The sequence below is a fragment of the Lepisma saccharinum genome, chromosome 1, assembly GCF_977018435.1.
Source record: "Lepisma saccharinum chromosome 1, izLepSacc3.1, whole genome shotgun sequence".
Lineage (NCBI taxonomy): Eukaryota > Metazoa > Arthropoda > Insecta > Zygentoma > Lepismatidae > Lepisma > Lepisma saccharinum.
This window is the reverse complement of record NC_139229.1, coordinates 23,780,860-23,797,714: the sequence shown is the minus strand read 5'-3', so window position 1 is coordinate 23,797,714 and position 16,855 is coordinate 23,780,860. Positions and strand designations below refer to the sequence as shown.

General features: G+C 40.1%; 1 protein-coding gene across 1 annotated transcript; it reads left to right on the top strand.

Moving 5' to 3' along the window:
• Nucleotides 1–15,612: 15,612 nt before the first annotated feature.
• Nucleotides 15,613–16,284, top strand: LOC145999274 (uncharacterized). Its single transcript, XM_083136236.1, has one exon. The coding sequence runs from the start codon at nucleotides 15,613–15,615 to the stop codon at nucleotides 16,282–16,284; it is 672 nt and encodes a 223-aa protein (XP_082992362.1).
• The last annotated feature ends 571 nt before the right edge of the window (nucleotides 16,285–16,855 follow it).

The window sequence follows — 16,855 nt, the reverse complement described above, 5'->3', positions numbered from 1 at the left end:
GGAAATGGTTGGTCCATATTCAACAACGGAACCTTAAATGGTGAGGGCTTCTTGGATTTGTTAAGTGACCAGGTTTTTTCACCCTTGCTTACGGGATATGGCACTTTTCGAGAGTTTTGAAACAGGACAGTGTGTGACCACACTATGTGGACATTTTCGCAATTTCTTCATGGTAATTTTCTAGGTAGATTGATGGGCACACGGGGATCTATTAAAAGGCCTGCACATTCCCCAGATCTAACATCTTAGGAGGACTTTTACGTTCAGAAACATTTGAAGAGAATGGTGCATGCACTAAAAGTCCCTGATATTGACCATCTGAGAGAAGGCATAGTTGTTGCTTGCGATGTTGTTGCACATGCTACATTGCCAAATGTTCTATGCGAGTGTGAGAGACGTCAACGAGTGTGCTCACAGGAACATTGACAACATTATAATGTGCATATATCGTAAGTGAAAGATATGTGTATAACTTTTTGCTGGCGTAAGATACTTTGGAAAATCCTTCGTCACTTCATTTCTCGTGAAATTCTAGCCTCATTTGATATATCACATCACCCCTTTTCCTTTGAAATTTTTGCGTTGAATTCAATATGGCGGTCAACAATGTGCTGGACCTGCGCTTGACACACACGGCTAGGGATCTCCCTGTGCCTAACCTATTTCTTTTATGACCAATTATACCCAGGATAACTCCTTCACATTTTGTAGGAGGTGTTAAGGGACATTTGACTCTTCATAGTTCATGTAATGGGGCTTTTATCAGTCACATAGTTACACATATTATTTTGTATCTTCTGATCCCATTGCAGTCCCAGAATGATTTTTTGATATGTTTTATAGTATGGTATGAGGGACCAAATATATTTTTTTCACGATTTTTGGTGATGACATGTTTTGAGATATTCAAGGTCAAAGGTCAAGGTCACGTGACAAAATTATATTTTTATCCAAAGGTAGGTTTGTTATATATCACTGGAAAGTATGTTCAATTCCCTGTACAATAAGCTTTATTTGAGCTTCCTAGGCAAAATAGTGGCGGAGTTACAGCACATTTAGTATAGCTAAGCGGGCTCAAAAAGGGCAATTTATGCTAAGTTTGACCTTGAATAATTTAACAATTACAAGACGCACGAAACTAAAAATTTTCATAGTTACTAAGTTCGATGCATAGTTTCAACTCCCCTAATTTCATGAAAATCGGAGATGGTCAGGTCAAAGGCTGTGTTGATTTCGCATGGAATGACTCCTATGTAAATTGAAAGGGAAACATTCATTCCAAAAAGCCTTACAAGTCCGTTCAAATACGTGTGTGCGTCTTGGAAATGGCAACACTGGCCAACACATCCAGATGATTTCTGGAACCAAAAAGTAATGTTCTGTTCATAATCAAGATGAGTTATTTTTCTGCTGTCCATTTTACAATACCTTGTGCAGAATTAAAATAAAACAAATGAAAGACAGCAAAGGTATTAATTAATTTATTTTTCTAAGAAGCATTGGAAGAAATTACTGGCAAATCCCTTCTACCCCAGCATGTTAACGAAAGGAGGCATCTATTCTTTTGTATTTTTAATATCGTCAATTCATTCCTTGGAAGAGGGACTTACATTTTAGGCCATTCGTAATTATTTTCATAAACGAGAAGAAGCTACCAGGAATTTACCCTATTACTTAGACTAAGTAATGAAAGGGACAATTGCATTCCATAATACTGTCTTTATCCGCTTACAGAGTAAGTCTATAGCCTTTTTTCCCCGGAGTCACAAATTAGTTGTGACAATGTATTATGATTTGAAGGAAAATGTTGACATGTCCTTCCCGGACGTATGAACAGACTGTTGAAGTACACCATCCCGCCTGATAGATATGAATCTTGTGGCTGAAAGTTAATGGAAGTTCATGTGATAATTTTTGTGCTGCTGTTACTATGACTTTCAGTGCGTTTCGTTATGATGTAAAATGTTGTTCTTAATTGCATAATCAAGATAAATAGATTCTGAATCTATATGTTAAAACGTAAGTCCTGAGTTTTGTTTACTTCAAATATTAATGTTTTTCCGTGCCCTGGGAGCTATCACGCGTATACCAATATACAGTCTCATGTTGCTCATTATCAATTTGTATTGAGATAAATATATGCTTATGGCTATTAATAATATCATATGGTTCACTCTGTCACTCTGTCACTCTGTCACCGTGTCAATGTCAAACGTTATTAAGTTGTTTTGCCTTGAGGTAGATTCAGAAGATTGAACTTTAACAGGGAAAACAGAACATAGGGAAGAGATGTAAGATGGTGATCCTTTCTGAAAAAACTCAAATGTCAACCTCTCTTGCACACTAAAGAGGCTGTGGCGTCTGGACCCACAGCCATTGCGGGTAGTGTCGTACCCTATCCATCCGTGTTTGTGATTGTCCTTTCACCAGTCCCGATTAGCCTTACTGTGCATAAAGTGGAATTAAAACACCAACTCAATCTAGATTAGCCAAGAGTGGCAGAAGACTAACTAACTAAATAACTAATTCTCTAGCCTTCTTAAACCCGAAGGTTTATGACTGCTGCAACAAACGCCTTCCATCTGTCCCTATCCTGGGCAAGATCAATCCATCCATACTAGTTTCCTTTAGGTCAACGTTATCCCTCCATCTTTGTCTTGGCCTTCCTAGAGGTCTCTTACCATGAGGTTTTCTTTCAAGAATCCTGTAAACTCTTCTTTCCTCTCCCATTCGTGGCACATGACCTACCACCTAAGTCTTCTTGATTTAATTATTCTAATAATATCTGAACATGAATACATGCCGCTATGCGCGGCATTTCTCCAGAGATAGATAAGTCAAATATTTCCGATACTGTAACAATTTTTTCTGAGGATATGAATTTTCAAGCTTTATCCCTTTCTTTATGTAATCATTGTTGTTACAAATAAAATAGAACCTCTTCTGACTCACAAACAATCAAGAGTTCTTCAGTTCGTTTCCTCTTCGAGGTACACTGTACAGTGGTTCGGATTCCACTGTGAAGGTTCTGTCCCGATTAGTTTATGTGACCGGAAATTGAGCCTAAAAGGAATCCTTGTGAATGTATTGTGTCCGCGTGTGTGTTCGAGGCTGTTTAATATCTAGAAAAAAATTGCAATGTTACATCTTATAGGATTACAGCATTTTCTGCGCCCGTACCAGAAAAAATGTAGATCCGCCTATGAATCCAGTCATCATTCACCCGGAAACAGGAGCATCAGGTGTGTAACTGGTTACACAGAAATGAACGCATCATGAATAGGAGCATTATTCTACAACTATGTTTACCAGTAGCCACTGACACGATTGTTTCAACGCGAGCTCATTTGCAGCACACTGCTCTACATATTATCTCGTTGAAGCCACATGATCTTTGAGCTTTACAGGAGAAAGCTTTACAGTTTAGGAGCTCAGATCCAGCTTCTGAACGCACGCTGTGTCAATTTGGTTGAATAAAGAACTGTGCAACAGCATTAAGCTTTTGACGTTCAGCTCTGCTTTCAATGTTACAGGAAAACCCACACAAAAACTTCTATGTTAGTTTCCTTTCCGCCTCACATCTTGTCCTGGAAACCCAAACAAGACGGTGGCAGGAAACAAAGAACAACGGATCTATTGTTTGCGAGGAAAACTGACGAAAGCTGCTTTCTCCCGAGGATAGAAGTTTCTTCCAGTCGGTGTTGGGGAAAACAAAGGCGCCGATTCCGACGGATAAAACAAGGTTTCTCTGTGTTAATCTGGCCAGCGTTGCCAATGTACGGTCTTGAACGTACATTCACGAATGTTCCGTGCAGATACATAATCTAGACCTTGGACCCAACGCTGAAAGTATGGTTGTGGAGACATTTTTAGATCAACGAAAAAAATTAAACCAACATTGAATCGTGTTACGAAAGTTCTGATTCCATTATTTGGTTTAATTTATTACGCTTTTCTGTCACTTCTGGCTAATCGCAAAGATGAGGATGAGTTATGATACTGATGAAGGACACTTAAAGATCACCCATGCTCACGCCTGGATTTGAACCTGAAACCTCTGGTGCCAGAGCTCTGTGCTAACCACTCCACCACGGAGACCGGCTAATTCCATTATTATTGTTATTGTGTATGAGCATCGGAAATCCCTGCTAACATAAAAAAAATGTTAACAATGAAGTTGTTTGAACACAACAAAGCTGTAAAAACTGAATAGTAACTTGTCAAGAATAAGACACCATTGTTGAAATGCATACGCAAAGCCTTCAAAATATATATAACCATATTCCGCAATTTAAAGTTACTTATTTTCTGGTTGATAATGAAAAAATACATATTTGAGCTCAAACTAGAAAACTACATCTTCAATACGCCTACATATGTATGTATATGTGTGTGTGTGTGTGTATATATATATATATATATATATATATATATATATATATATATATATATATATATATATATATATATATACCGTGCGTCCATTTCGATCTGCAGCCGAGAGATCGGGAGAAGCGTGGCGGGCGGCGCTGACGGAGATGCCGACATTTGCGGCCTGAAATGCCCGCTTATTTTTATGGACATATGCAGACATTTATATAAATATTGCAAAACGAACACTAACCTGTGTTATAAGAGTATCGTTTTAATTTTAGTAGCTTAGTGACTGTATGTGCCGATGATTTTGACACGCCCACCTCTTGTGAAACACGGCGTAGAGGTTTGTTTGGAGAACGTTCTAACGCTGCACCAATATCATCGAGTTTTGCTTCGGTTAGAATCCGTCGTTTTTGCTTAGGTGTTTTAAAATTTAACGATACAGTTTCTCGTAATTTAAGGACAAGATATCTAACCGTATCTCTGTGTGGAGTTGAAACGCATGGGAATTTCTGTACAAATTACCTACACACGTCTCTACACGAGTTTGTTTTCACGTAGGTACGTGTCATACATAAAAAATCTTTGTTCTAACGTGAATCTTGCGGCTGGCATTCCAATCGTCTCACTGACACGTCACACATACACACTACAATAACACAAACAAGTAACTGCAAGTAACCAAGAATAACACTCTTGCGCACAGTACGAAATTAACACGCTCTTGGTTTACATTGCTCGCCACTATATTTACAACTCTGTCTTCATCTAGTCGCGAAGGAACAAAAAACTCGAGCTCGGATATTTCGGATTGCGAGGAAGCTCACGAAAACCATTCACTTTTATCGGTTTCGTCTGCAGTGTAATCCTGATACAGTGTTGCACATTCGAAACCTCCAAACGATTCCCATGGCCACAAAACTCTTTCAAGGATATAAACTTAAGCAGGACGTTACTGATCAAAACCATGATTAAAATGCTTTTTTATCTGTGGCTCTTAACATCGTTTCTATAGCGTATTTATTTGTGTATATAAGAGCAGAACTTGGATGAATTACAGAAGAACTTTTGCGTGTTATAACACAGGTTAGTGATCGTTTTGCAATATTTATATAAATGTCTGCATATGTCCATAAAAATAAGCGGGCATTACAGGCCGCAAATGTCGGCTTCTCCGTCAGCGCCGCCCGCCACGCTTCTCCCGATCTCTCGGCTGCAGATCGAAATGGACGCACGGTATATACACACACACACAGGGTGACTGGTAATTAGATGTATTCTCTGAAAGGGGTTAAAGTAGAGACAATTTGCAATAAATTTGACCATATCATACCCCGTCCGAAAATTAGTAGTTTTCGAGATAATCCAATTTTTATTGTTTCTTTAAAAAATGACAATTTTCTACATAAAAAGATGAATTGAGAAAAAACTGCTCATTGTATGGAACTTATTTCAGCGTTTTCTGATAGCTAACAAATAAGTGGTTCGTTGAAAAAAAGTTTTTCCCAAATAACATTCACATGTAAGTAACGGGTGGGTCTAAACTTACAAGTGATGATAATAAATTGCACACTTAGTTTACTTGGCAACGTATTAATAACAAAAATGGTATGACACGAAGCGTACAAATTACTTAAATTACTTCCTTGTGACATCTGCTATCCAACAAAGTACAACTGTTGCTAACATTCACATTTGTGTACAAGAAATAATACTTCATTCATCTTCATGTGCTGATAAATCATGTCACGTCTTGTAGCTATAGGCACATCGTCCAACAACATTGCCATCCCGTTCCTCAAAAAATGTTCATAACTGATGCCATTTAAGATTTAGGGCAGGAAAAATGGCTCGATCAAATGATTGTTGATTACGCCCATCCATACTTCTGCCTGGGCATGCGACAGTGGCTGGATGAAAATTACCAAAAGAAATGGATTGTCCGAGGCAGCCCGATTCCCTGGCCGGCTCGATCCCCCGATCGATTTGACGCCTTGCGACTTTTACATTTGGAGCCACATGACAAGACACCGGTAAACTAGCAAGAAGAGCTCAGGGAGAGGATCTTAACACCTGTTCAACACATCAAGGACACAATTACATCACGAGTTAAGAGACCAAATGTCCGCAAAAACCTGCGTGCCTGCATTCGTAACGGAGGTGCCCACTTTGATCAAGACGTGTAATGTTCTTTAATTGTATTGTCCATTGATTCCATTCACATGAAGATGAATGAAGTATTATTTCTTGTACACAAATGTGAATGTTAGCAACATTTGTACCTTGTTGGATAGCAGATGTCACAAGGAAGTAATTTAAGTAATTTGTACGCTTCGTGTCATACCATTTTTGTTATTAATACGTTGCCAAGTAAACTAAGAGTGCATTTTTTTATCATCACTTGTAAGTTTAGACCCACCCGTTACTTACATGTGAATGTTATTTGGGAAAAACTTTTTTTCAACGAACCACTTATTTGTTAGCTATCAGAAAACGCTGAAATAAGTTCCATACAATGAGCAGTTTTTTCTCAATTCATCTTTTTATGTAGAAAATTGTCATTTTTTAAAGAAACAATAAAAATTGGATTATCTCGAAAACTACTAATTTTCGGACGGGGTATGATATGGTCAAATTTATTGCAAATTGTCTCTACTTTAACCCCTTTCAGGGAATACATCTAATTACCAGTCACCCTGTATATATGTCTGTGTGTATGTATGTATATACTATAGGGTGTTCCGTATAGGACGCCGAATTAGAAAATTAAATAAAATAGGGAAAATATCATGAAAATAGTTATATTTCACATATATGTAAGCAGTAACATCTCCCATTTACGTATGAAAGACAATGCCAGGCATATGTCCACCCCTACTGAGTCTGCATGCATTTAGACGCTCCACAAAATTCTCCATAACCCTCTCGCAGATGTCTGTCCCGATGCCTCCAATCACCCGTATGATTTCCGCCTTCAGTTCCAAAAGGGTTCGTAGTTTGTTGGCTTACACGTGTGATTTCACAAACCCCCATAAGAGGAAATCACAGGGTGTAAGATCACACTCCACCTGCCAAAACTCACAACACATAGTGGGGCTTCCCCGATGGCGCAGTGGTAGCATCGTCGCCTTGTAATTAAGGGGTCCCAGGTTCGTTACCCGATGGAGGCACATAGTGGTTCGGATCCCACTCTAAACTGTAGGTCCATTCCCAATTAGCCTTACTGTGCATAAAGTGGACTTAAAACACCAAATCAATTAATCACACCACATGATCATTCTCAGCGGATGGATGGATTTCACGCTCCTGGATTATTCCAAGATTTTCGGAAGTAAACCACAACAAACGAGTCAAAACAATTGAGGCTACATTAATCGGCACGACAACAGATGCCCCAACATTGGTAAGAACAGGTCTGCCAACCTCGAAACAAAACAATAGCACTCGATTCAAATTCGGTGTCCTATACGGAACACCCTTTATATGTGTGCCCCTGCGTAGCCAAAATGATGGTTAGCGTCCTCATCTTCCTGAGAGCTGTCCCAGGTTCGATTCCCGATGTAAGCCCCCAAAATTTCGGTGTTAACCCAGCGTCGTGAGGACAATTGCGAAGGCACTGAATGGATGTAGCTGTCTTTGGTCTGGGAAAGCCATAAACAGTGGCGATGGGGCTTGATGCGCTGATCACGCTTCACTCAATGCTGTACACCCAAACGTATACCTACAAAAGTTCCTAACATGCAACTGTATGTTTCATTTGACATTCTTGTACGGTTTTGACATGTTGGAAGATTGGTTTCGCTTCCACGGAGCGCTGTGTATCTCCGTGGCGTTTTCCTCTGGTTATGTTAGTCTTTTGTCAACATTCAATGGAAATTGAAATAAAGAAGATCGCATCTTTCATTTTGTAAATATACTGGTTTGCTGGACCTGCTCCTCGTTTTTACAACACATAATATTGTTGGTAGTGTGTCTTTTTTTGCAGAATGATCGTTCTTTGGGGCAATGACACGTGCCATTTTAGGCAGGAAGCAACGTCACATATACGATCAAATGTTATGTTGGGTTGCAAGCGTACAGGCGGCAAAACGGCCTATTTTGAACGCTCGTAGCGCCGAAACAACAAAAACGGTACTGAGAGAAGTTGTTTGTTTTGATGACCTCTATGCGTTTCTATGGCCCGCAGCGCAAGTTTAATGGCACCCTGTATATAAAAAGACAGGAAACCATGAAGCAAGAACGATAAAACGTGGTTACAAACTGAAAATAAAGGAACGTAGGAAGAACTCTGACATCAAGGCAGAAGAACCAAGAGTAAATCTAGTAAGAGGTATAGCGGGTCGTTACTCTAACAATTTCTCTTTGTCATGGCTTGCCGCGGAATAATTTATCTGGTGACAAAGTTACCGGCTTCTTGATATTTCAAGGTGAACTTGAAGCGTCCTCTTTCCCTTGTATAATTATTACAATTTAATTAGGGTGAAATGCAAGCCTGTCAGCTGAATGGCGGAGGACTTAACGAAGCCATCCATCCTCACAGCCCCAAGTTTTGCGAAAAGTAAACATCATGATCTACGATCGCTTCTCCAGCAATTACAGCCACTTTGGAAACAGGTCGGGGGAGTCCTGGGTGAAACTCCATTTGGGGTCGTCGAATGGTAAAGGTTATGTAAATTACCTTGGATTGGTGTAGGGTTTGTTCTGAAGTGGTTGTGTGACGGAGTCAGGTTTCAGAAGTACGAACAGTGTACTTTGTCTAACAAAGCCCCAGAAATTCAAGGAACGATTAAATATGCTTTCCCTTTGTAACTAACATCAAATTCTAGACTAGCAAAGAGTGACTCCACCATGGTATACACGCCTGTTCAGATAAGCTGACACTCGATAAAGTCATTCAAACCATAAATTTTATTTTCCCTATCTCCAACACACTCTCCCATATACGTACGTATGTACAGTCTGTGTTCGTATTCTAGTTTCCTTCTGCGCTAAGACGCCAGGGGGTCCGGGTTCGAATCCTGAGAGTGCCCATTCATCATTTTCATCATATCATCACTCATCCCCATCTTCGCAAATTAGCCAAAAGTGGCACAAGAAGCGAAGTACAATAAAGCAAATCAATCAATCAATCAATTTCCTTCTTTTTAATTTTTAATTTCTTATTCTACTTTCATCTCACATTCTCTGCCTCTCTCTCTCTCAACTTCGCTCTCTGTCTCTCATACTATTTCTATCTCTCTGCACTCTCTGCCACGCATGCTCTCCCTCTCTCTCTCTCTCGTTCGTTCTCTCTTTTGCGTCTCTCTGGTCTATTTTCTTTGCTCAATCGACCAATATTGGTCTCCGTCGTCGAGACTAGCCTAGCGAAGTAGGAAAATCAACGTAAAAGTATTGGAATAAGAAAAACACGCCGGGAAAGAACTGATCAGACTATAAGTTGTTGACGAATGATTAATATGTATCAGAAGTCCCTTACCATCCCTTGTAAAGTCCGCAATGATATATTTTCAATAAAATTGATATGGGCGATACAAAATAGGCCTAGGGGGACACCTTGTAGAGTATGTCACGGGGACGGCCGCCATCTTAGTTCTGCCATCTTGAATTCAACTTTTTAATTTAAAATGATAGGTGGGTCATGTGATACATGACCATAGGCTAGAATTTCTTGAGGATGTCAAATCTGAAATCGGATTTCATGTAACTTCATTTGGTGAAAAGTTATTGGCAACTAAAAGTGATGTTTACCTGTTTGTCTCAGGTGCTGAACCATGCCGTTAACAACTGAGGAACGCATCCAGATCGTCAAACTGTGGGGTGGGAGAAGTGCCCGTGCAGTGGCTGCCGATTTCAACCTGCGTCATCCAGAACGTCACCCTCTGTCAAATGTTGCAGTGGCACAGTTATTAACCAAATTCGAGGAGACGGGCAGGTACTCCATTCTGATGAATTGAACTTCTACGTAAATGCGGAGGTGAATAGGCAAAACATGCGCTATTTGTCTCATGACAACCCCGCATGGACACATCCCTCCAAAATGACCGGTGCTGGCAAAATTGTGGTGTGGGCAGGCATATGGGGAACAAGGATAATCGGTACTTTTTTCATTCAAGGAAATTTAAATGCGGAACTATACCTGGGGATGCTACAGGAACAGATACTGCCAGCTCTGATGTCGGAAGATGGTACATTTGCCAGGTTATTTCAACAAGATGGTGCGCCTACACATCATGGCGTTCAGGTGCGTTAGTACCTGGATGAATAATTTCCTCGGGCATTGATTGGTCGACGTGGGCGAGTTGAATAGCCTGCCCGATCACCAGACCTAACTCCAATGGACTTATACCTTTGAGGGCACGTTAAGGCTATGGTGTATTGTGTGAAAATACGTGATCTTCGTCATCTGCAACAACGTATCATGGCTGCCTTTGAGCAAATTTCACCAGATACCTTGCTCGGTGTCCACATACATTGGGAGAATAATCTGAACACTTGCATTGCCTAGCACGGACAACATGTGAAGCACATTCTGTAACAGGTAAATATCACTTTCAGTTGCTAATAACTTTTCATTAAATGAAGTTACATGAAATCCGATTTCAGATTTGACATCCTCAAGAAATTCTAGCCTATGGTCATGTATCACATGACCCACCTATCATTTTAAATAAAAAAAAGTTTAATTCAAGATGCTGGAATCAAGACGGCGGCCGTCCCTGTGACATAATCCAAAAGGTGTCCCCCTAGGCCTATTTTGTATCGCCCATATCAAATTCAATGAAAATACATCACTGCAGATTTTACAAGGGTTGGTAAGGGACTTCTGATACACCCTGTACGTAGATACAAACTGAATCGAGAGAGATTTCTCATACCTTTATTTATGGAAGTTTCCCTCTTGCTTTCATCAAGTCATTCTTGCAGCTTCTACTGAATTCTGGGATAATTGCTTCACGTCGATGGTCAAGCTGAAATATAGAAGAAAAACTATATTAGTTATCTTGCCATGTAAATTTGTAAACTAAAACAGCTAAACCAATACCCCCGTAGCTAAATAAATATTAAATTCAAAGGAACATAATATTAGTTTACGATATTATAGACCGCACATATCATATGACTCTCCCATATGTTTCAACATCGATTTCCAGTAATCAATATTACAATTATACATGTGTGGATTCCTATTCTTCCTGTGTTTTCACGAATTTTAATGCGTCGTATGTTGCTCTTTTTCCACTGCGGTCTAAACGTTTGATTGATTTCGATATCAAGTGCATATCAGCACATACTCTATTTTGGCCCGTCACACAATACGGGGATAATCACCTAACTTAATCAATATTGAGGTCTCAATTTTTAAAACTAATAAATTTATTCATTAATTCAACTATGTGCAATCACCGGGATCGAAGCCGGGACACTTTGATAGCAAGGTGATGATATTACCACTGCGCCATCTTGGAAACTCCATATCGTAGTTACAAGGCGAGGGTGTAAACACATGACAACATGACTCCACAGATGGTGATACTGGCTGTGGGACCAGGCGCCAGAGCCTCGTTGACCTGAAATATTGCAGTTTCCTTGTTGCACTACGGGAAAGTGAGGTTGACTGTTGGGTGCCTTATTAGAACGTCACCCCTTACACCTCTGGTCAGAAGGTTCTGTGCGCATTCTGTATGCCAGTGACTAATATAATAGTTACAAATCCATGGTGGGTTTGAAACTATCTAACTTAAGTTTGATAAAGAAGCAATTACACTTTTGAATTCCTGAGCTCACCCTAGTGTAATTTGATATGCTACATGCCCCCTTTCCATTTGAAATTTCGAACCTGCGTTCAAGATGGCGGCCGTGGTCACCATGTACCCTACAAGTTGCGGCTCCCCTCTACTACCATCTCCAATTACCAGATTTCACATTTCCCTGTCAGGTTTCAAAATAAAAGGGGTGTCCAAAAGACACCCTGTATATTTGTCCTTCAACACATTCGTACTGCTTGCGTAAACGTCAAAGATTAAAATATGCATATAGTAGTAGCGTAATTTGCTCTTATTTCAGTGTAGAGAGTGTAACGCTATAGTTACGGACAGTTGCAGTTGCCAACAATATTTAAGCTGGAAGCGGCCATAGGCAACAGCAACTGGGAGTGAACAAGACACGTCCTATAGATTACAAATTATTAATTTGCGTCGTACTCCTCACTTAATAATGCGAGAGTTCACGGGCAAAAATCAGCGAGAAGCACGAGGCAAAGGCCCTGTAAAAATGTGTATATAACAAAGGGTCCGGCAATGAATGGCACTTTTATGCTTTCTCCATTGCAATTATTGTGTATGTAGTTAAGTTAACGTTTTTCCCTCTCCAGAAAACATCGCCGCTATACCCCAATTACAACTTTAAGTTTAACTTGCTGTTCACCAGTACATGTGCGTATCTTACAATGACACAGGGACGAGAATGCAGGTCTAGCAAAGATACTATTTCAAAATATCAATTTAACAATGTATCGTGCAATTTATTGCGTATATCATCAAACAGGAAGACTCATAAAAAGGCGCAAAAATTAACAATTAATCTGTACATTGCAGAAAGAGAGAAACGCTCAATGCGTGGAACCATGCTTATTAATTTACCACACGCCCAGCGTGTATTATCACAAATCATTGATAATTAATCACATGCCAATCACAGATCAGAAGTTCATACATGCATATATTTGACAACGAACATTAACTGATATTACCACGTAAACCAAACATAATCAAACTTCTACTCTCTCTAGTACTTGATTAATCTACACTATACACTCACTTTTATTTGACTAGAAACCTTTAAATGTACTCTAATTGTTCGTGCTGATTCTATCGTATTTTAATGCTACCGTTAGGGGTAATGGGGGTAAATGATTCTACTAGAATTAACTGGGTTCGGTTTGTCGCAATTTTACATTATGAAGCAAGGGTTGAATTAACACGCTAACGTGGCACTATTAGATCCAAGAACACGACCTGCGTGTCTGTTAATTTCGCCTCCACTTGCCAGCGGTTATTTAAGCGCGTGCGCCTGGCTTCTAACAAGAGTATACGTCGCACAAAGGAGCACCAAACGTGATTTAACTTTAAGTTCAATTGGTTTTATCTACACGAGTTCTTTTCCTTTTACGTAGAAACTGATATTGGTTTACTTTTATCTGTTCTTGAGACAAAAAGAAAGGGGGGGGGAGGAGAGATAAAAAAAAGGTATCGTCGCCTTAATGCGGGATAAAACAGGACGTTAAGTGCAGCAAATGTATGATACCGTATTTTGCATTCCTAATGCCACAGCGGAGTATTTACGTACCTAGCAAAAATGTTCAGTCAAAAGCCCAAAAACACCATGCTCAATTTACAGTCCTTTTACCTTTTGTAGTGTCCTATTGCACGTGTGGAGCAAATGGTTGGCTTCTATTTGATTCGGGCCATGGCCAGCCACGTCTCTCGCTGGACGAGGAAGTAGATGTAGCTGCTGCAAAAACTGGTCGTGTACGCTTGGGTTCCTGCCGATGAAGTGTGTCAGACTATGTGCGGAGACTTTATGGCAAGCCAGCTATTGCGAAAACCGCCACTAGAGGCAGCACATGGGAGAGCTATCAGGTGGCGACGCCATCTGATGGCCGAAAATTGAACTTTTGAACATTATTATAATTCAAATTTTCCCTATGGAAGGGTTACGAATACATAATATTCGGAAACGTTACATGAGAGATTAAGGCCTTTTGCTTTTGGTCTTGTAAAAGGATCTCACTAGCAAATAACACGATCCCTGATTCGATTCCCGCTTAGACCCATTTCCATGCTACAGTAGGCTCAGTTCCGTTCGATTGATCGATTTAGTTTAGTTTACTTCTCTTTTCTGTCACTTTTGATTAAAGGCGAAGATGAGAAGGAGTGATGATACGATGAAATTGATCGATACTCGTAAAGAACGCCAATGCCCAGGAGACCCTAGCGTCATTGTATGCTGTGGTAACCAGTCCGCCACGAAGGTCGACATACTTAATCGTAAAACACTACAATATGTTAATACCAGGAGCACAACTTCCTATTATTGTACTGTAGTGAGAGATTGAAGTTCTTCTTGTTCAAAATTCACCAGAAATTGACATGGTTCCTGGTTCGATTCCCGCTGTAGTCCCACTTCCATGCTAAAGTCCGCGCGTTCATTATATCCCCATCGGCAACCCTTTGATAAAACTTAACACTGGAAACAATAGCCAACAATAGCCAAATCGCTCCCGATAAGCACTTGCACTCAGACGTTGTTGCCACATTTTCTTTACATTTCTTGTAGTTACAAGGCGGAGCAGGCGGGTGCGTGAGCCTCTCGTTATTTTTGCGCCATAACCACGTGCGGGATCGATTTTCTTAACTAGTTGTGTTGTGTTGTGTTATTTCTTTGTTGTGTTATGGTGCTGTGTTGTTGCTTTGTCATAGTGTTGTGCTTTTAGTTTTTATATTAGATTTTTGTTTTGTTATTAGCATGTGGAGACCGTGGGTTGCAAACCAGGTTCCTTTAGCAAACGTTGTTGCGCAGGAGAATGAAACTGACGAAAATGACCCCCAGCCAAGTACTAGCAGCGGCAGTTCCAGAGTGCTGAGGAAAAGAAAGAAAATTTTGAACAAACAAGCTCAAGTATTTGTATGCAGTGTGCACGAATATGTCTCCAGGAATAATTCAGGAAGAGGACCAATATCGGAGACAGCAAATATTTTGAAATTAGACAGGAAAACAGTGCGAAAGATCACAGAAAGAGGCCCAGTTACACCAAAGAAGCCTGGTAATAAAAGGAAAAAACTTCATAAAGTGGACGAGTTTGTTTGCGATTTTGTTAGGAGAGAGATTTACAATTTTTTTTCTAAAGGACGCGCACCAAGTGTCTGTGAATTATTAACCCAACTGAAACTAATATCAGACTTTCCTTACAAACAAACGACGCTTCGAGAGCTTCTGAAGAAACTTGGTTTTTCTTTTCGTCAGCTGAAGAAAAGAAATGCAATAATGGAGTCGACAAGAATTGTTGCTTGGCGGTATCGTTACCTTCACAAACTCAACAAGTTGAGATCAGAAGGCTGCCAGATCGTTTATTTAGATGAAACTTGGTTCGACACTCACGACGTCGTCAAAAGAGGGTGGGACGACGGTGCTTGCAACTGTATTTTGAAGTTGCCGTAAGCACGAGGAAAACGCATCATGATGCTCCATGCTGGGAGCAGTGAGGGGTGGGTCCCAAATTGTTTGTATCTTTCAGCTAAGAACATTGGAGATTGTAAAGCTGATAGTCACGACGAAATGACCGGACAAGTGTTTGAAAATTGGTTTACCAATAATCTGCTGCCAAATTTGCCAAGTGACAAGAAGTGTATCATAATTTGCGATAATGCAAGTTATCACTCGAGGCTGCTGGTGAAAATCCCAACTATGAAGACAAAACTGCAGGATATTATTTCCTTCATGGAGAGGCACGACATTCCAGTACCGAAACCTGTTCCTATAAAAGCCCTTTTATTAGAAATAATTAAATCGGCAAACATTACTAAAAAGTACGTAGTGGATGAGCTTGCAGCCTCACGTGGACATGAAGTGTTGCGACTCCCTCCCTACCATTGCATGTTTAATCCCATAGAACTGGTGTGGGCCAAGTTAAAATCATATGTGAGGAAAAACAATGTATCTCCTACTCTAAGTGAAAGTGTGTGCCAGCTGTTGCGTGATGGAACAGAGACAATTGATGCTCAGCTTTGGTTGTCCTGTATTCAACACACCATCAAAATTGAGAGAAAATATATTAACCACGACACGGATACTAACCAGGAGAGATTCGTGATTCACGTGGGAGACAGCGATGACGATGACGATGAGTGAAGGTAAGTTAACTATATATGTATATTCTGAATAATATATTTTTCGAGTAGTAAATATGAGGATTTATAATATGCCTCTTTCCTATCTTTATTAATATTGTTCTTTTTAATCTTTATCTGTATTTCTTTTCTCTTTACATATTCTTTAATTTGTTTGTTTCTCTTTCTTTTTCTTTACCCTTTCCTTCAATTTGGCAACATCGCTTTCCTACTCCAGTTTCTTCAAGAGAAAACCACCCGTTTGGGTGTTTCTTTTAACAAAGAGCACCGCTCCCTTTGTTAACCGCTGGGGATGTAATGAACGCGCGGACTTTACAGAAGGCTCTCTTTCGATTGGTCTATCTACGTGTAAAGTGTGATTTAAACGGGAGTTTCTGTTTGAATGATTGATAGATTTGGCTTCCCCTTTCTGCTAATTTTGTCTAATCGCGAAGATGAGCATGAGGGGGGAACCCCCCGAAAGTATCCCAGCCTCCACCCGCATACATTCAGGGGTATGCGCTTGTTGTTCTGGTACCTGAAATTTACATCAGGATGTCATATCCGTTGAATTTCGGATTCAACTGACTTTC